This window comes from Thunnus thynnus, chromosome 20 (assembly GCF_963924715.1).
Source record: "Thunnus thynnus chromosome 20, fThuThy2.1, whole genome shotgun sequence".
NCBI lineage: Eukaryota > Metazoa > Chordata > Actinopteri > Scombriformes > Scombridae > Thunnus > Thunnus thynnus.
The window spans coordinates 17930219-17950419 of NC_089536.1; the positions used below are offsets into that span (position 1 = coordinate 17930219).

The 20201-nt window shown below is 43.9% G+C and overlaps 1 protein-coding gene across 10 annotated transcripts in view; it reads left to right on the forward strand.

Moving 5' to 3' along the window:
* Positions 1-20201, forward strand: part of raraa (retinoic acid receptor, alpha a) — a 149324-nt gene that overhangs the window by 117446 nt on the left and 11677 nt on the right. For all 10 annotated transcript variants that reach the window (XM_067575786.1, XM_067575785.1, XM_067575782.1 and 7 more), the window contains one exon: positions 13678-13826. In XM_067575786.1, the coding sequence (XP_067431887.1) occupies positions 13678-13826 (149 nt within the window). The remainder of the gene's footprint in view (positions 1-13677; positions 13827-20201) is intronic.

A 20201-nucleotide genomic window follows, 5' to 3' on the forward strand; every position in this document is an offset into this window, starting at 1 on the left:
GCTCAGGTTACTCCCACTCATTGTTTTTGGCAGGCGTGCTTACTAGCGCGCACACATGCTGCAAACCATAATCCATGTGTGCAAACATACATATCCTTTATTTTTTCACCAGTATTTTTGACACATTATATGGAGACTCAGGCAAGGAGAGACATTCTTATGCGTACAAGTGATTATCCTCTCCGGCTGAGTTGTAGATGATCACATCTGCAAAACAAAACATTAACATTAAACCTTTACATCAGTGGCATTTTTTGAAGTGTTGTGTTGCTCCTGTGCACATAAGCCTGCCATGTTTTTTTAGCTCTGCCATTATTTCTGTACAGGCTGCTGTTTCTGAGAACGCGCCAGACCGATACCTCTGTCAAAAAATGTATTTATGCTGTATTCTATGTTAAAAACCTCCTTTTTTTATAAAGACTGACCGTAGGGAGAGAACAACGTTGTCTTTCTAAACCAGTCCACTGACTTGTGGCCAGCCATATCACAGGAAATGGTGTGTGTTTGTGTGTGTGTGTATGTGTGTGTGTGTGCCATGATCAAATGGCTCCCTCCAGGCTACATTGAAAGGTCAGGGATCCATGCAGGAAATTAGTGTCTGCAGAGGCACAGACAACACACTCACACACACACACATACACACATACAGACACAGAGAGAAGAGAGAAGCACAACCCATACCCGAGGAAGCTAAACATGTCCTTCATTAAATTCTAGTAACATCCCACTGGGCTCCCTTGATGACTCTGCCTGCTCTCATCAGCCATTTTTCCTAAGCACAGAGCTAACTGAACCTCCCAGCGCTATCGACAAGCACCTCACTTTTTATTTTTTTTAATTTTTTTGGCATTAGCGCAGACACTAAAGACAAATGAGTCTACCTCTCCCCGCCCACCCGTTCTCCCCTCGCTCTGCCCAAATCTTCTACTAAGGAGCCCCCTGACACTACACATCAGACAACTGAATCAAATGTGTGTCATCATCAGTCATCATTAGGGGGGGGCATGAGCAGGAGAGCAGTGGCTTGCCGTGCAGTATCGAGGCTCGAGTGTTTAAAGGTACCTCTGTGATCTTTGTTAGCCGCCTTATTTTTGGTCTTTGGTCAGATGTGTGCTCAAGTTGATCAGTGACTGCAGTTTCATATCTGTAGAATATGTTCTGCATGTGTGGTGGCCTACAAAACAGCCAGAGTGGTTGTTTTGTTAGTTTCTGTCTTACCAGGTAGCTTGTTCCCCTCTGCGTCTGACTATTCTAAATATGTCAGCTGTCTCCTAGAGGTCTTAAGGCCATTTTGACCCTTTTGCTGACCTACTAACCCCTTCAGATTCCGGCGTCATTGAGCTCTTTAACAGACCAGTGACAGGATAATGGCATGCTTGCTGCATCTTCTTGTCCACACCCTTGCAAATGCCTCCATTTACATGCGCAATAATACGCTTTCAACTCCAACCCTGACATTTGTACTTTGAGCTAATTTATGAAGGGAACTGTTGTCATTATGGGTGTCATGTACAGTAGAGGAATGCACGATAGCCTGCTGGGGCTTGAAGGCGGAGGTAAATTACAAGTGAGTTTAACTATTAGCTCTAACTCATGTTGACGAGTACACGAAGTGACAAACCTAAATGGGGTTTCTGGATTTTTTTAAGAGAAAGGGCCTGGTGAGAAGGCACATTATTTAGCATCGTTGAACACACGCCTCTCATCCAACCGAGTCACGCACACGCTGCACTCGCGACCTCTCCCCCACTTCCACTGTCATGCTCCCGCTCTGAAGTCGAGAAGATCAAACCCTCGTAATCTATTCCCCTGTGATTGACTATTGTGTTATCCACAGAGCGAGGGAGAGGCAGAGAGGAGGGGAAAGGGAGAACATGGGTCGAGAGAGGCAGTTTAACATGACAAAGCCTGTCCCTGGTGATCCTCTCTTCTCCTCCCCAGATCCTCATGAGCCTCTTCTTTTTCTCCCTTCTCTCTTGATCTCCTTGTTCCCCTCTGTTTTCTTTTCCACCTCCTCCTGGCCTCTCCAAGTCCACTTTCAGCCCTCTAATGCAAATAGCCCTTTGCCTCCCTCCATATGTATGACCCGTTTCCTCCACTGAATATGCGCTTAAGAACGGAGGGCCTTGAATGCTGCCAGTCACATTGGATTAGCGAGTATCAATGGGCAGATAACCTCTCTGTTAGAGTGAGTGAAGAGCAAACACTCGAGCATAAGCATTCATGAAGGTCCTTTGGCCTTCAAACACAGAGAGGCACTGTGTGTGACACTTAGCTCAATAAAGATGAATAGGGCCTGGTTAATGTGTAAGGATGTATTTTCAGTGCTGGTGGACAGAATAATGGTGTATGAAATGCCTTTTCCAGTGTTTCTTCACTTGTGATTGTTTTTTTTTTTAATGCTAAAGGCAGAAATGTGTTCATGATCCCCCCCCATTATTTAAAATCATCAGTCCCAAATCGTTCAACTACGCTCAATTGTTGTTCTTAAAAGACTTTAAACCATTTTATGTCCTTCTCAGCTCTTCTCTCTTCCTTGATTACTTTAAGGTCTCAGGACCCTTGCACTCCTTATTACTGGTTGCTTGTAATGTCGTTGACCTTGGATTTTACAGGAGTAGAGGGACTTGAAGCTTATTTGGCTGCTGCACTTATTCTAAGTGGTTCTGGAGAAGAGCATCAGCCCAGATGACTAATATATTTTTTTAAAAAAGGCAAGTAATCCATACTGGGTGTTATTTAGACCACACAGCGAGTCTTCTGGATTTGCTAGGCCCAGGTCATGTTTTGGCACCCTCCTGTCTCTTAGTATGCATGAGTGCAGTTTGTTATCGCAGGAGGAAAAAGCACACACACTGGCATCCACTCACGCACAATTCTATAATTAACCAGCGCAGGCACTCTGTAAAAAGAGAAGCTTAATGTTTCATGAAGCCATTCTCACAGTCAGAGTGGTAACATTAAAGACCACTTTGTAAAAGGCTGCGGTTGCACTCTTGTGTGTTCATGTTATGATACAATGATGACCTTGAGTTTGAATTATGCGTCGTGAGGTATCGCAGCCGTAAGTCACTCAAGGAGGATGTATTCATTTGCTAGGAGAGAGTTGACAAAGGGAGGTTACGCGGTGGTTACACCTTCCAGCATGCACAGCTTTATTTGGGGCCTGCATTTGAAATGTTTGCTTTCTCCTCAGATGCTCTCTCCTCCTCCTCCTCCTTCTCTCTGTCTTCATCAGCCCCTGTTTCTGTCTCACAGCCTGACTCTTCCTGCTCCCAGCTCTCTCGCCCTCCCTTCATTTCTTAATGTGGGTCAGTCGTATCGCTCAGCTGGTTGTATACAGCTGCTACATGCGTGTGATCATCTCACAAACATAGATTCAATGTTCAATGGAGGATCAAGTGTGGGCAAACACTGCCTGTATTCATCATGTGGATTAGCCACGGAAAAGGCTCGCTAATCATAGGCCTGCTCCTCCCGTTAAGTTAAACTCCCTGTCTTTAGCTCTTCGCTGTGACGAAGCTTTGAGGCTGTCCGTAATGCAAACATGCGGGGGGGGGGGGTAAGCACATATGCGCCGACACCACAGGGTGTCAAAGCATCCTAATAGAGCAGACGTGTTGCAACTGTATGCTCAGAATGCACACACTCTCACATTGGATATTTGGAGTGTTCGAGTCCACACCCTAGCCTGACATGTGTTACAGGCGGCTGAAACACACTGCTGTGCCTGTCCACATCCTGGCATCCGCTGGCCGATACAGGCTGCCTTTTGCCCCCTTGTGCCCACCACCATGTCCCACACCATCAGCTCATGCCAAATATCTCCAGTCACCCCGGGGCAACTGCCAACTCACATAGTCCCACTGTCAGTCAGCAGGCCTAGACAGCTGCTGGGTAGAGTTACACCGTGTTACTCAGGGTTGCAGGGGAGCGTTGTTGCCAGGGAACTTGTGGTCTCTCTCCGGCAAGATGGTTGTCTTTGGATGCTTTTTTTTTTTTTTTTGCACAAGTAGATCCACAAACATTTGAGTGATTATAGGATTATGAATTTTATTTATGGTGTAGGAGTTTGGCGCATTCTGTTCTATATTATGTTAAAAAATAACTGTACCAAAGGCCAGCATGTGGTAGCAGCAGCAGCAGCAGCAGCAGCAGCAGCACAGAAGAGCTACTATGGTTAACATGAAGTCGCTGCTTTAAGTCTAGCCCCCATAGACCTCACCTTTGCCATCTGCTCAATCTCTCGCTGCCCCTCCCCCTGTCGCCCTCCCCCGCGCACTAGTTTGTCCACACATGTTCTCAGTTCCGTCTCCATTTGCTGGGGCAGCAGTGATAGGAAAACCTGGTGTGTTGTTATTTCAGAGGCCTGGCAGCGTGGAGAGGGAAGTTATCTTGGGGCCCTGGAGGAGGGCTTTGGAACATGGTGGGGGCTGGTGGGCTGATAAAAACCAGGCCCGTCCTAAACAAGAACATGCTGACGTTCACACGCACAGGCTATCATGCACACACATACAGTACATACACGACATGCATTCAAATGTGTAAACAGGCAGGTTGGGTGTCTTCCTAATCAAACAGAAAAAAAAACGCATGATATAGTGCCACATATTCACATATACCCGTACAACCTCCCACACCTTACCTCACCCAGATGTAAAGATACCATTAATTACCCCTGCTAAACACAACCTGGTGTTTTCCCCACTCTTGGCGTAAGACAAACACCACCATTTCCTGGTGTTGAGCAGGGATCGTCATAACAGGCAAGAAAGACTCCTTACTCTGCACCGCCTTGCCCTTCGGCCTCTGCTCGGACCCTCATCTATCACTCACGTATGTGTGTGTTTTTCTTGCTGTAACACTCTAGATGGGGGAGTTATTTGGTCCCAATTTGGAGCGCTATCCATCAAAATTTGGTCTCGGAGCCAGTGTAGCCTTCAAACGCACTACGTAAGAGCTCTGAACTGTCACATCAATTTCTGCCCTCTCTGCAAAATTTGAATATCTGCAATGGTTGCAAAACAGCAGACTGTCATTTCTCTGAAATGTGGACCACACCATACTCCCTTAAGTGGAAGTGATGTGTCATTCCGTGCAGAAAATGATATTAGAATCAGATTAAGCTCCCAGCTTGATCCATACCCCTCCTTCCTTTGCACTAGACCCACCATGGTGTCAGCTGTATGAATTAAAAATATATGATGACTCTGTTAGAAACGCTATATAGTGTCAGAATTGGATTTTTTTCCCCTAGAATGGTTGTGTTGTGTAACATGCAGATGTTGTATGTTTGCATTATTTTGCTTCAGGACTTATTAGTGACAGCACCCTGTATCTCCATGCATTCTCTCTCTCTCTGTCTCTCTCTCTTTTTTCTACTCTGAGAAGGTAGACTGCAAGATAAACATGCAGCAGCTTAAGTAGAGCACAACCTAGGAGGGGGGATCCTCAGTAATCCTCCTTACTCGCCCTCACTGAAACACACACACACACACATTTGTACGCTGCACGAACATGCACGATGTAAGAGCAGTAACAAATGGCCAGCCTCAAATAGCCTAACAAACACTTCTATAATTTCATTTAGTCTTTTGCTGCGTCTGTTGCCTATGCTCTAAAACTTCACCTGTGATCCATTGTGATTTGTTTGCATCTGCAGGCGTGTTGCGCACTATGTTTGGGCCTTTTGCTGGCTGTGGCTCAAATGATAAATGCGTATATTAGACCATTTTACGTACAGCCTACAGAGGCTAGACAAATCCACAATGTGTTTGTGGTGATAACTGATAAGCTTTACACTGTTTACACCTTGCCTGAGATGTTTATGGGAATCTGAATTGTTTATTTCAGATGGGTATGTATGATTGTTTGTGCAGTTGTATTCTTTCTCGGTGACGGTAATCAGAAGTCAGCTGTGTGCTTAGTCTAATATCCATGGCCCCCTTAAATTATAAGAATCATTTTTGGCAAGGATGGACCGAAGGATTCAAGGAGTGAAAGGGGACTTCCTCTTACTTCCTGCCTTGCATAACACAAGTTGTAGAGAGCAGTAGGAGGAGAAGAATGTCAAACTCAGTGATGGGGACAGGTAGGAATAAGAGGAAAGAAGGTGAAAGTGGCGGGAGTCGGGGGGTGGAGAGGCTGGATTTAGTTACAGTGAATGTGGGAGGCGGGAGGCTAGCTGTCTGCTCTCTTGCCCCGTGTTAACCTCCACAAGATCTCCTTCCCCTGTGTGTGTGTGTGTGTGTGTGTGTGTGTGTTTTCACTTATGCCTGTCTGCACTGCCGCCAGATTCCTCCCCTTCTCCCATCCAATAACTGTTCGCACTCTGTGTTTGAACACAAACACACTCCACTGTCACTCTCCTTACAGCTGTCAGCCTGTGCACGCCTTCCAGTGTGTGTGATCGCGCACGCGCCCCCGCCCTCGCCCCCGTCTCATATTCAGATGGCATTGGTGGCTTTGCTGTCGGTAATCAGTGTGAAGGCAGTGAACGGAGACCCATCCATTTTCAGCGGAGAGCTGTTATGACGCTTTGTTAGAGAATGGCAGGATTTCCCTGTAAGCAAGGAAATAGTCCCATTTCCCCCTTCAGTAATTGAAGAGTGCTGACAAAGCATCCCTGTGTGTGTGTATGTGTGTGTGTTTGTGTGTGTGTGTGTGTGTGTGTGTGTATCGTTTTCCCTGCTGCTTCCCCACATTCCTGACATGGAAACCAGAATTAAAGTCTGAATATTTAGAAAAAGTCCAGCTCTGTGCCTGACTAATGCTCTTCTCTGCTCACTTGTTGGACTGTTTCACTGCACATAAAAGCTCTTAAGTTGCTGCCAGTCATTTTTATGAACTTGCATGATACATTGGCCTACAACTTCCAGGGTTTTGCAAGATGGTCTCTATCCCCGAGGCTGCTCCATTGCCCATCCCACTTCATTATTTTAAGCAGACTTCAAAGCAAGCCTTAATGTAGCAGCCTGTGGCACAAGTGGCCTGTCTGATGTCTCTTCTCTTGCTGCATGGAAAGACAAATGGACCTCTATATGTTCTTCCATGTATGTCACACATGGCGAGCATGTGTGTGTGTATGTGTGTGTGCGTATGCGTGCATGTGTGTGTCCAAATAACCTAATAGAAACACAATGGTCCATGATTGAGTAGGAGTCGACAAAGTGGAAGACCCTGTCAAAGTCCTCCCTCTCCCTCTCCTCCATCCCCTCTGCCTTCATTTTCTACAATTCTCTTCACCGCAGTCCAGCCAGCCAGTCAGCCAACCAGCCAGCCTGCTAATGTAGTTAGCTCCCCCCTAATGATGGTGAAATCTCATTAATATGCTTCACAGCTGGGCCCAGTAACCAGTGGGGATGAAGGTAATCAAATCTCAGAGGACTAACCTAGAACTGAACCTCAAGAACTGCTCAGCAGCACTGGGCCGAGACAGCCCAAAGTCTGGAGGCTTGATAATAGCCGGTGGGCTTGTGTATTTGTGTGTGTGTGTGTGTGATTGTGTGTGTGTGTGTTGGTCTGTGGTCTTTTTGGCCTTGATGCCTTTGAAGTGCTGATGTTAGCCAGGCTATCTACTGTCAGTATTACAGCTCCAACTAGTTCATCATCAGAATAGATTTCATTTGTGTCTCGTGCATATTTGTCCATTTAAGTCTAGTCATGCGGTAATTGGCTATGGAGAATGTGGCTGCACGGGGCGCGGCTTCTCTCTAAGTGCACTTGTGGCTCATGATGTATGCAAAGTGAATCCAAAGAACGGCATTACAAACCACTCACACTTGAACTTAATTAAATCACCGGTGCTTTGGCTCCGAGTTCGAGAACGGCACGCTACATTAAGCTATTAAGACATCTGGGGGGTGTACACAGACACACGTAGAGTGTTTCATAATACTCGTCTGTGAATGTGAATATCAAAGGAGAGATCTAATCACATTAAATTGAGGAGATTTGACATATTTAGAATCGGTGTTATGAGATGAGTATTTGTTAATAAATGGCCAACTCACACATTGTTTAGACCCATTTTTGTAATTGATTAAATTCAACAGGATCAATGCTTACGTTAGTCTAAATATGAGTAACCAAAAGGCTAGTTTTCAGCTGTAGCCAGTGGTCAGACATTACACACAAAACCGCCTTTTTAAAAGGGCTTCTCCTGTTTTGTATAGAGCAGTGTCTGGTTTTGTTTTCACTGGTTACACCTGATGGACTGTGCTGTTTATTCCCGCTTCTGGGACTGGTCTGACAACATGCCGGGCTGCAGACTTGAATCCAGCCTTGTGTCTGGCTAACAATGTTCGCGGCTGCCATACAGTTCGTGTGGTTTGTGTTTCACCTTCCCACCAAAACACAATAGATTCCTTATCAGTAAATCCTTTCTGTTTTTCATTAAAACATTATTTTCAGGGTTGTGCCCGTATCCCCCAAGCAAAGTGTGGGAGTATTGATGTCTACATGTGCTGGCCCTCTCTCGGCTAAAGAAATGATAATCTAGCTGTAGCTCAAGTATTAGCTGCAGTGGTGACTTTGCAGGCTCTGGATGGGAAACCTTGCCAAACGCACACATTCCCAGCGTTAACATGTTGCAAGGATATCGAGGGAAGCTCTCCAGGCTAGTGTGAGTCAGTTCTTCCAGTGTTTGTGCGTATGATTTTTTTTTTTTGCGGATCGCACAATAGCCAGGCTTGTGTGATGGCTGGTGTTGATCAGAGCTTGGATGCAGGCTGGTGTTGAATAATGCCCGGGTGAGGGCTGCTGAAGGGCTAAGTAGCTCCGTCCTCTCTACTGAGCCTCTCTGCCTCTCCGTCCACAGGCCCGCCATTGTTTTGCTCCATGCCTCAGCTTGACAAGGCTCCAGAAGCCAGCCATTGTATTTAATTACAGTCGCCAGCCCCCTCACAGACTCTTGTCCTTGTGTCCCAGATTTCCATGGGTGCTCTCATTAAGACTGTACATTCTGTGTGTGTGTGTGTGTGGTGTGTGTGTGTGTGTGTGTGTGTGTGTCCGCCTTTTTTTTTTTTAATGGCTTTAGGAAAAGCTCCTTTCCTGTGTACATGTAGACATGGATGCAATTTTTATGTGTGTGTGTGTGTGTGTGTGTGTGTGTGGGCGGGCGGCACATCTGTTTAGCTATGCGTTTCTAACGAAGGCAGCCTTAACGTGGATGAACGGCTCCGTGGTCGCACTAATAATGCATGGCCGTAATCAGTCCACATCAAGAGAGGCAGAAGAGCGCTGAAAACTGTGAATGGTGTTTTTTTTTTTTTGCTAATGAGAAAATATGCCATGTTATGTAAGGGGTGCTCTATTTAAGTTTAATTTGTTTGACATGAGTGTGGTGACTGTGTGACCCAGTGGCATGGGGCAGAGATGGCCCTTAATGACACCAATAAAATGGCAATAAGGGGCAAAGGACAGTCTCTCCCCCCCTACTTCTCACACTCACCCTCCCGGCTCAATCTGTGACTGAATCTCTCACCTCCATTGCACAAAATCACCTCCCCCTTTTTCATCCTCCCACCACAGCATGTATAACTCTTCTTTCTGGGGAAATGGTATAATTCTTGTTTATGAGCATATGCTGTCCACTCATCTGCTCAACTTTATCCCTCCCCTCCGTTATGTCCTCTGAAATTAATAGCTTTACTAATTTCACACTATTATATGCTTCTGTCCTTCTAGTTTATTGTAGAAGTAAGTTACGCATTCTTCTAAATGCTCCCATTTGTAGTCTTTTACGATTTTAAATAAAATTCTGACAGGTGTGTAAAAGTACGAGAGAAAGAACACGAGCAAAAGTAATGCACCCTCGCCTTCACTCCCTGTGCGTGTGCCGTTTTTATCACTTCATCTGTTTTGTGTTTTTGTCTGTTTATTGCTGTTTATTGCGTCATAGTCCTTTGTTTTTTTGCCTCCCTGTTTTCCTCCCTTCATCTCCATCCTACATCATTTGAAGAGTCTCTTTCTGCTTTTTCCAATTTTTCTTATCTCCCCCGCTGTTGCGCGTACATCTCTATGTTTTAACAAAAATCTTTTTTACCAAAGAAATCTGTTTGTTAAACCAAAAAGCTTTCTGAAGTAAATAACAAATGCATCTTACTCCTCTCAGGTGTGCGTATTATAAGAAGTTGCCTGTCACTCTTATATGCCTCTTTCGAAACATTTCAAACCAATTCTGCCCCTCTCATTTAACCCCCTATTGACACATTTGCACCAAGAGCTGATGAGGTTGTTGCTGGTGTGAAAGTGGCATATGATATCTCGGCCTCATAAATGAGATGTCTTAATATCCAAGGCCTGATTGGGTGTCACCGTTAGGTGTGCAATGTGATCTTTATTGCTGTTTAGCTTAACTGTCCCCGTCACCTGAAACCCGCTTGGATGTGCTGTATGTTTTCCTGACGGCAGAGATAACAGACAGGCTTCGGAGAGGCTAGATTTTGGTGCGCGGCGCTTGTGTCTATTATTTTTTCCAGGAAGCCTTGAACATATCTGGGCATCAGGTTGGTTTATTTTGGTTGTTCTGAATGTAATCTTCTCCTGCACCATCTGCTGCATGTGCATGGAGATCGGCAAGCTGAAAACGGGCACACGGACACTATAAAAGGATAGGAAAGTGTGTCTGTGTATGTGTATATGTATGTATGTATGTGTGTGTGGAGAGAGAGAGAAACTGCATCCTTGCTTTTATTGTCTAGTATGCAGTACGATTAGAGTTGAAAGCGTTGTGTTGGTCTGCGGTGCCGTCACGTGGAGTGTGTTCCCAGCTGTACTACAGGCCTGCTGAACCAGCCCACTCTGTTAAATATAAATGGCTTATTTACACACGAGCACTGAGCTGCAGGCAGCTTCTGAGCTGCTTGTCAACCTCCCAAATCCCTCCTCTGTTGAGCTGATGATGCTGGGCGGAGCAACGGGCTTGCAGATACACAGGGGCAAATAGTATACCTGTATGGATACTGAGTGAACCAGACAGATGTAGATCACAGAAGCATATTTTTATTGAGTACTGACAGAATTATGAAGTTGGCTCAGATTCTTTGTTGTTTTTAGGTCTTCTTGATAATTGAGTACTAGGTTTTAATTTTGTGTTGTGACTAGTCCACTGCCAATGATGCATTTGCATATCAAAACTCAGGAATCGTATTTGCATCTGAATAAAAACTACAAGTATATACACACGCACACACACACGCAGTTTAAAATGGCAGCATATGCAAACAGGGATTATACAGGGGTTATTTAGTCTACAGGGTACAGGTCTGATTGTGAATTCGTGTTTTTGTATTTGATTAAAGAGCCGCGTTTTGCAACACACAGGAGATTGAGGTCAAAGTTCAATATGTATTACATGAAGGCAACAGCAGGTTACTTCCACACAATCTTGGGACACTTTGTTTACCACGTTCACAAGTACACAAAATCTGTGAGTCTACAAAGTGCTCATGTGTTGTTTGGTTTGTATGTATTCAGCCTCTTTCTGTTTGTTGGTGTGGTATTATACAAGAGGGAGTGAGGTAGGTGTGTGTATGTGTGTGTTTGGTAGGGGGGGTAAACAGGGTGACCGGATGAGAATGGGTGAAATTCGGGACAGGGGATTTGGGGTGGGTGTGGTCACGGTGGGCGTAGCCTCCAGTACATTATTACACTCAGTGTCAACAAACAGTTAAACGTGTGAAAGTCAAAACTCAAAGCTAAAATGTATTATTTTTTGTTCATAAAGTCAACTGTCTGTCATCAGGAAAAAGAAACACAATGACTGTGTTGTATGTAACAGTGTGTAAATCATTATCCATAACATATATATTCATTTCATCATTGTGGTGCCTCTCACATCTATCTGTCTGCGTGACACACATGTCAGATCGCTCCTTCTTCATGGCTGCCTGCAGCTACACTTCCCCTGTCCTCACAACTGCAACTTCCGTTTCATTTGATAAAGAAGAGATTCAGAACAGGATTACAAATAATTTGCATTTAAAAAATAACTACATATTGTTTCTTGAACAGCAATAGTAATGTTTACTTCAGACAGTCACTATATAAACTCAATAATACCTGATTTTCATGTTGAAACAACTGAACCAATGACTCAAACAGGTGGCTTAGTTTTAAACGTCACAATTAAAATGTATAGAATCATTTCGAGTAAAATCAGACTCTAACCCTGAATAATACAGAGATAGATGGATTGGCTCTGAGGATGATATGAAGTGCAGTGTTCTGGCTGTGTTTACATTACACACAGGTGAAAGATATGTCACAGTCATTTTAAACGCCTTTTTTAGCAGCTGACATTGTCATTAAACTGAAGGAGCTTACAAACACATTTTTTAGATATTTTTATCACAAATTCCTCCCGCAGTGGCGGCTGCATTCTCCATCATCTGCTTTAAAACAGGTCAAATGACATCAACAATCTGTTATTTATGATAGCCTAATCAGTGCAATAGGCAAGTGAAAACACATCAGTAATACTCTTAAATAGTCTATATAAGGGATTTGATCAGAGAGTAAGAAAAAACTATTGATCTACTAATTCATGTAGACTAATTGATAATTTAATGAAAGGCCTCTCTCATTGGAATTTAGAGTCTTCTACATTTTTTCCTGGTGACAGCAGCAGCTTGTTGTGCGTATCTTTGTTATGTTATTCATTATTCATGACAATTTGGCAGCAATCCAAAAGACACAATACGTTCAGTGCAGCGTTTTTCAATATTATTGTGTCACCAAGTCAGGTCTCTTCAGCATGTTTGCCTTTAAGTCTCGAGTCAAGTCAAGTGTTTAGGTTTTCAAGTCTCAAGTAGCGTAAGCAGAGTCTCTCAGCATACAGACAGCTCTCACTTTTAGCTTGTTCATATTATCTATCACTATTATCTTAATGGTTAATTTTCGGGACAAACAGGACAGGATTCGGGATTCGGGACAACTGCTCTTAATCCGAGAGTGTCCTGAATTTTTCAGGATGTCTGGTCACCCTAGGCGTAAACAAGTTGCAAAGATCTGTCTTGCTCGGTCAAGTGTCTGCAGTTATTGTTGTATGCTTTTATTCTTTTAATGTTTTCAAGCCTTCACACTTACTCCATAATTTTAAAAAATAAATAAAGCACAACTCAAGGCCGTGTATCAGAGGAGAGAAGTGTCTTTGAGCCCTGCTAACAATGCAGCTCCTTGCTGTAACACACACACACACACACACACACAAGCCGTCATTTCTGCTGTAAATAAGAATACTCTGCTGAGGCTGGCTGCCTTGATAATCTCTGTGTGTGTGTGTGTGTGTGTGTGTGTGTGTGTGTGTGTGTGATGTGTGCATGTGTTAGAAAGTGCTTGTTCTTTGAACCCATTTTGAGGAGTCTTTCCTGTGGCAGATCTGAAAACGCCTGATCAAGAAGTTGCCGTCTTTTTTTTTTTTTTTTTTTTTTTTCCTCAAACACATTGTTAGAAAGTGAGCAAGTTCCCCTTCTGGTGATTTGTATTGGATGTTGTCAGCAGTGCATCTGTCTGGACTAGTTTGTTTTAAGACGTGTGTGTTTGGGTGCATGTGTGTGAGGTTACACGTGAGATTGTGTATTTATCCTACTGATATCGATTAACGCCGCATGTCTGTCGGCTCTCTTGTCTGATAATGTTCGCTAACCCCTCCTGTGTCTCTTTTCCTCTTCGCAGCGATAGAGACCCAGAGTACCAGCTCAGAGGAGATAGTGCCAAGCCCGCCCTCACCTCCCCCGCCGCCCCGCGTCTACAAGCCCTGCTTTGTGTGCCAGGACAAGTCCTCAGGGTACCACTATGGTGTCAGCGCCTGTGAAGGCTGCAAGGTGAGACTCCCGGCCTTCCTCTTAATCTGCCAAGCAAGCAAGTTGTTCGACAATCTTGTAACCTTCATGTGATTTGCACTAGGAAACAAAAATACACACAGGTCTTCACAGCCTGTGCTCAGGTGATGAAAATGATAAGACATGTCATTTTGAGTATTTTGCATCCCCGTGCGGTTTTCGGTGTTTAATTCTGGAATTTAACGTTGGAAGTGAGTCAAAATCGACTACTTTCTCGCAGGGAATCATTCACAGACTTTATCAGTTGCTTTATTGAGCTGCGTAATCTCCAATATGATCTGCTCTTGTAAAGCACCCGGACGATGGCCTCTTTAATCACTTCAAACCTGCAACCCTATACCTGTAGACACTGCAAAATTAGATAACTTATATGACAGTCCTATCTCTTATCATGTACAGTACGTGTGAAACTCTGTCATCCATGCAGTGTTGTTGCTGCTTCTCCTATCAGTTTTGCTGACGTGTCCACATCTGCCGCCTGTTATCAATACAGACGTATTACGCAGGTGCTGAAGAGGCCGCATAACGCCCATCTGCTCTGTTATCAGTTGATACTTGCCGTGTGCATGCATACATGTTGCTCTGTTAGTGTGAGCACACTGAGCTCTTTATCTCGCTTCACCCAAGGCACTGAGCCAGTGTTGTATAAGCTCAGGAGAGGATAGAGAAGAGGAGGAGGGATCTGTGGAATCTAATGTCATGTTACTGCCAGGTGCAGTAATGTCAACATTTTTGGGAACCTCCTTGTTTTTTCGCTGGCAGATGATACGTTTTTGAATTTAGCGGATAGGATTTCCAAAACTGTAGAATCTCAACCAAAACAGGAGTATGCAAATCTGTTAGTGATGTTTATAAAATAAGGGTTTTCTCATGACAACAGCTCTGTTCACAGCGAGACAAGATAGGAAGCAGTTGGATGAGTAAGGGAGGGAGGGGAGGGGTGCTGGTGATGACATGTGCCTGCTAGACCCTCTGACCTAATGACTGTGCAGCCAATACCTGTCTGTGTTTCCATATGTGTAGGAGATAGGAGTAATGTGGAAGCAGGGAGAAGAGCATAGAGGAAAAAGGCACACTGAAAAAGGAAGCAGGAAGCAAAAAAAAAGATGAAATGAAACTGTAAGGAAGGGCAGGAACCCAGGGGGAGTGTAGAAATGTAGACAAAATTATACGAAGATGAGAGAGACTGCAGGGAGTGAGAGAGAAGAGTGTGCTCCGGGAGGAACGAACAGCCGGAGAGAGAGAGAGAGAGAGAGAAAGAAAGAGAGATAGCAGAAGGGATGGTTGGAGGGGCAGCAGATTAGGTGGACGGGGTACAGGGGCCACAGCTGAACTCATTGACACCAAAAGAAAGACGGTCAGCGCACCAGATCACAAATGGGTGGGTGGGGGGGGAGGGTGAAAAATGAGTAAAGAATGCAGAAAGGGAGGAGAGCACTGGAAAGCTAAGAGTCTGGCACACACATACAGTACAAACGCTGAACCCTCTAACACAAAACCTCTGAATGCTCCCTGAAACTCCACCAGCTCCCCAAATGAAAAATAAATAAAGGCTGACCCCTGCAACCAAACCGCCGCTCACTCTGCTTTCTAGCTGTATTTAGAACTTCGTATACACACAACAATCTGACACCTGCTAATGGTAGCTGAAACTCTGTAACACTGTGATAAACATTGGAATGCAGACAATAGACAAGCTGTAAACTTGAGTAATTAGTTGTTTCTCCTTAGTGATCACAGTGTTCTCACTGACGGTACAGAAATAGTGTCAGAATTGACACTGTAATTAGCTTTTTGAAGCTTTTATACACCGGGGATATCGCTGATGTTTTCATTCGTCCGTCAACACACATTGTTGAATTGTTCAGTGCAAATTATTTTGAAATGAGGGCAAACAGTAACTTAATACATACGTTTTTACCATCAGTTGTTGACACTCCCTGCCCCCTTCAACTCAGGTAGGATAGAAATTTCAGGTCTCGAAGGATAAATTTCATGAAATGTTTCTCCGTGAAACCACCTTCTTGGCTGAATATGATTAGTTTCTCTGATATGTTATGGCTGAGGTAGATTATTTTTAACCAGAGAGAGGAAACATGCAGTCAGGTGAAAAGCTTTCAATTAAATAATATACTGAATGAATAATCAGATGTATTTATAATATTTATGACATCACAGTATGGATATGATATTCATGCAAGAATCAAACTATCAGGGAAATAAATATGAGCATTCAGATGATTTAAACTAATCCCGAAGTATCTAAACCAAACTACTTAGATGTGAAAACACTGTTGTAAATGTATCAGATCAAGTGGATGATTGTAACATTCATGGTTATTTTCATGAGCATATAAGTGGTTTAGATAAGGGTTTCAAACTGAGAATTTGTTTTAAACCCGTCTGACCACACATGTCTTTGCCCTACTGGTCTTTAGTTCCAGCGATGCCGAAGTGCTCCCAGATCACAGCAAGTTTCTCTTCTAGTTTGGAAAAGTGTTATCACAATCATTAGGAACGTTGGCTAAAACTACGAAAATATCCCTAGCTTGATTGCCGCTAGTCCCCTCGTCCACGAGCCGACTGCCTGCCCACTCAACAGCCGCAGTACTAATTTGAAAAATTCAGGATGCCTTCTCCGTATCTCTGACTTCAGAAGAGATGACTTGGCAAAGCATACTCAATAATTCAACACTACAGGCATGTGAATGTATATGGTTGTCTCATCTGAGACTGGGGTAAGTCGAGGGTTAGCAGCGTCGGCTTTGCTGCAGCATGCCAAACTACAAAGGCATTTCCTGGGGGCTGCAGTGAACAGAGGAAACAGGAGGGGGATGTTGAGCTCTGTTACTTAGAGACAGCTCATTCGTTTGTTGTTTAAGTTCTACTGCTTGAGCATACTCACCGGCATTGCACTTCTTTTCCCCTCCAGATATTAACACTTAAACATTAAATATGCATGCCCGCCCCCTCATATTTATGTTTTTGTCTTGGAGGCATGGCAGCGCACAGCAGGCGATCTCTCTTCCTGGTATCCGCTGCACTGGAAGGGAAGTGAACCTATTTCCAAAAATCCCTAACCGCCGCTTCTTGCATGAATGTCCCCTATTTGGATTGTTTTTCAGATGGCACTCTTACCAAGCATCCATCTTTACTAATGTGTGGGCTGTAGCAATAGCTGCTAAGTAATAGAGACAGTCATACACACACACACACACACACAAACGCGCACATGCATATTCACACACACGCAAGGACGCAGTAGGTGGCTGGGAACGCACTCTTAATTTGGGCACAGTGTGAAAGTCACGTAAGAGAGGATTCCTTTGCTTCCCTGTGAACTCGCCAACCCCAGACTCCCCCCTGCTTCCCTCTTAATAAAGCATTTCCTCACACACATGCAAAGTAGAACACACTCATAAACGCGTGAGGCTCATAACGCACACCAGGTAGAGAGCCGTGAATTCAAGAGCACATGACACATGCAATCACGTATGTGCTGTTACCGTTCATTCCTCTTTTACATCCCTCCCTCCCTCTCCCTCTTCTCGCGGCTCTCATCTCCTCTGAACGCTGCAGGGTGGCTGACAGGCCTGCTGAGGGCCCTTGTCGCCGGGTGGATTAAGCAGTGATACAAAAAGAGGCTTAAGGGCCATAGGAAGCAATGACTCCTAAAAAAAGGAAGGGGGGGAGGGGGGACAGGAACAATCGACGACTGGCCCACGAGCCGGCAGCAACAGCCAATCAGGAGGTGCTGCAAAGAGGGCACCTGAGCCTCATGGTGTCAGGAGGGACAGGGCTTGATGCTTACTTTTTTTTCCCAAGCAGCACATGTGCTCCTAAGTTAAAAAATTTAGGAGCGCATACAAAACCTTAGGGGCGCAATGAAAATTTATCAAATGTGTTTTTCCTTAATGAAGGGGTACGATGAGACATTTACAAGCAAAATGATTTAATTTTGAATACAAAAAGTACACTAGGTTTTTAATTATTTCTGCTTCAAACTGTATTTGTTTAATAATTATGTAATTAACCTTTAAGCTGCTTTAAACTGTATGAACATGTCTATAATAAAGTAGTTCTTCTTGGTTCTAAACGCCAAAAAAGTCTGCTCTGTCTGTGAAGACACAAAGGATATCACTGGTCCGGCAGCTTTTGTAAGCAGGTCGTCTAGCCCGCTTTGAGCTCAGCCAGCGGTCCACAGCAGGACTGGGATCAAATTGCTCCACTGAAGGCCCCTCCAAGCTGATCCGCATGAAGTCTTAAGTTGCGGATACTCCAAGGCAGCTTCTTGTTGAATTCTTGATGCGGTTTTGGGCAGAAAAGCCTCTTTCACACTGGGTAGCTGAAATGGGGAAATGATCTGCACCGACTCCAGTATGTTCTAAGGGAGAAGATGACATCTTTTAAATTCATTTTAACTCTTACCTATCACTAATCGAAACCAGTATGCAACTATACAATACTTAAATTGTGATTTTGTATTGTTGAAGGTTCAGCTTAAAAAATATGAATAAATATATGGATGGATGTATAGATAGATAGATAGAGACCTTTGGACCTCACTGTATATATAGTCGATATGTAGTCTTGCTTGTAGGGGTCCTTTGTCAGCAGCATGTCCTACAAGCCAGTGTAGTTTTTGTCCTTGAAGTTCTGGCTTACCAGGAGTTTGAGCCCTTGCCACTCATCCTGGATTGTAGCTGTATTGCACCCTGCTCTGAAGGATAGAACAGAGCAATTGAGTTTGCACATATGCAACAAGTGTCTCAAATGGCAACGCAGTGTCTCGTCAAATAAATTCTTACCCTGTTAGAGACCAAACCTCGCTTTGATAGCTTCCACACTGATGCTGATGGCAGTTTCCACATGGCGCTTCAGCTGTGGATGTGTGAGGCCTGTGACATTCCACTTCAGTGTCATTCCTTTCAAAAGACACACAAAATAATGGTTGTAACCTTAGCTGCATTTCTCATATCCTTAAACCCTTCTGCTGTGCATCTAATACAATGATTCTGAAGGTGTCTGGTGTAATCCTTAGGATGATCGATTTCTCTTAATTCCTTCGCACTGACTTATCCTAAACATACGAGGAATCTCATCTCATCGCCCTGCTGCTGAGCAAATGAGGTCTTGATCTTCTCAGGCAAACCACCTGGCTTTGGTTTTATCTTGAGTTCCTACAGTCTGGTCACTGTTTGTTTCAACTCTTAGGTGGCTTGTGGGAGGATCTAATCGCTCCTCTATAGTGTGAGGCTAAGGGTAGCTAGCTCCTCAAACAGGTCACAAAGAAAGTGGCAATATATGCAGAATTGTACTCTCCATTTCCTTCTTTATCTGCTGATCAGGGAGTAAAAACATAATTCAATGAAAATGTTCATTGAAAATATACTCCTTAGCCATCTGTTAATTATTTGATAATGAAAGTTATGTTTGACTCTTGAACCTATTCTTCAAAACCACTTAAACTTTATTAAGTTAATTTACCTACCAGTTATGGCTAACGATCATCACCAGATAAATGACCTTTTTTCCTGCCCTTGAACTTCAATAGAAGTGGACGCTGAGGCTGCCAGATGCTTCATATGTTAAAGAACCACTGAAGTATTGATCATGACCACTGGTGAGACGAGATTGTAGACTACCAAAAACCTTAGGTTCTGTCTTCTGTAAGATGAGTATCGCAAGTTCCGATCTGTGCAAGAAACAGAATACACTGTCTCTCACTTATTCATTCACACACACACACACACACACTGTGCTGCCTAACATTTTTAACTAATTGGATGAGAGAGGCATTATAAGTTGTCGTGATTACAAACCTGTGTGGAAAACAGTGGATTGGGATTTTATGTCTTCCTGCCTCACTCTGCAGGTGGGCAATCACAGCCACACGGGTGCCCATGTTGACAGAAGCCCCATCTGCACCGAAAGACACATATTTTCTCATCGACCCTCCATCATCTCCTGGGCAAACTGCATCACATGCAGCCTTGGTGGCATTCAGGACCCCTTGAAGGAAAACATAAAATCCATAATGATCAAAAACCAAATTGACACTCAATTCTCTAAATTACAAATATTATCTATGACTTTAAAATGTTACACTAAAACAAATTATGCTAAAAAGAGAATCAACTTTCTTACCAATGGCATGTGAATGTTCAAAGGTCTGTTGTCCAACCAGAGGGTTTTCCATTCTCCAAGAGCAGCGCATAAACAATTACACATTCCATGTCTCAGCTTTGCTGCAAGGCTTTCTTTTATCATGTCTGCAATTTGTCCAATAATTTCTGCACACCTTTTGTCATTTTTGCGTGTTGGATGTATTTCCGCTCCATTTTTCTTATGTAGGGT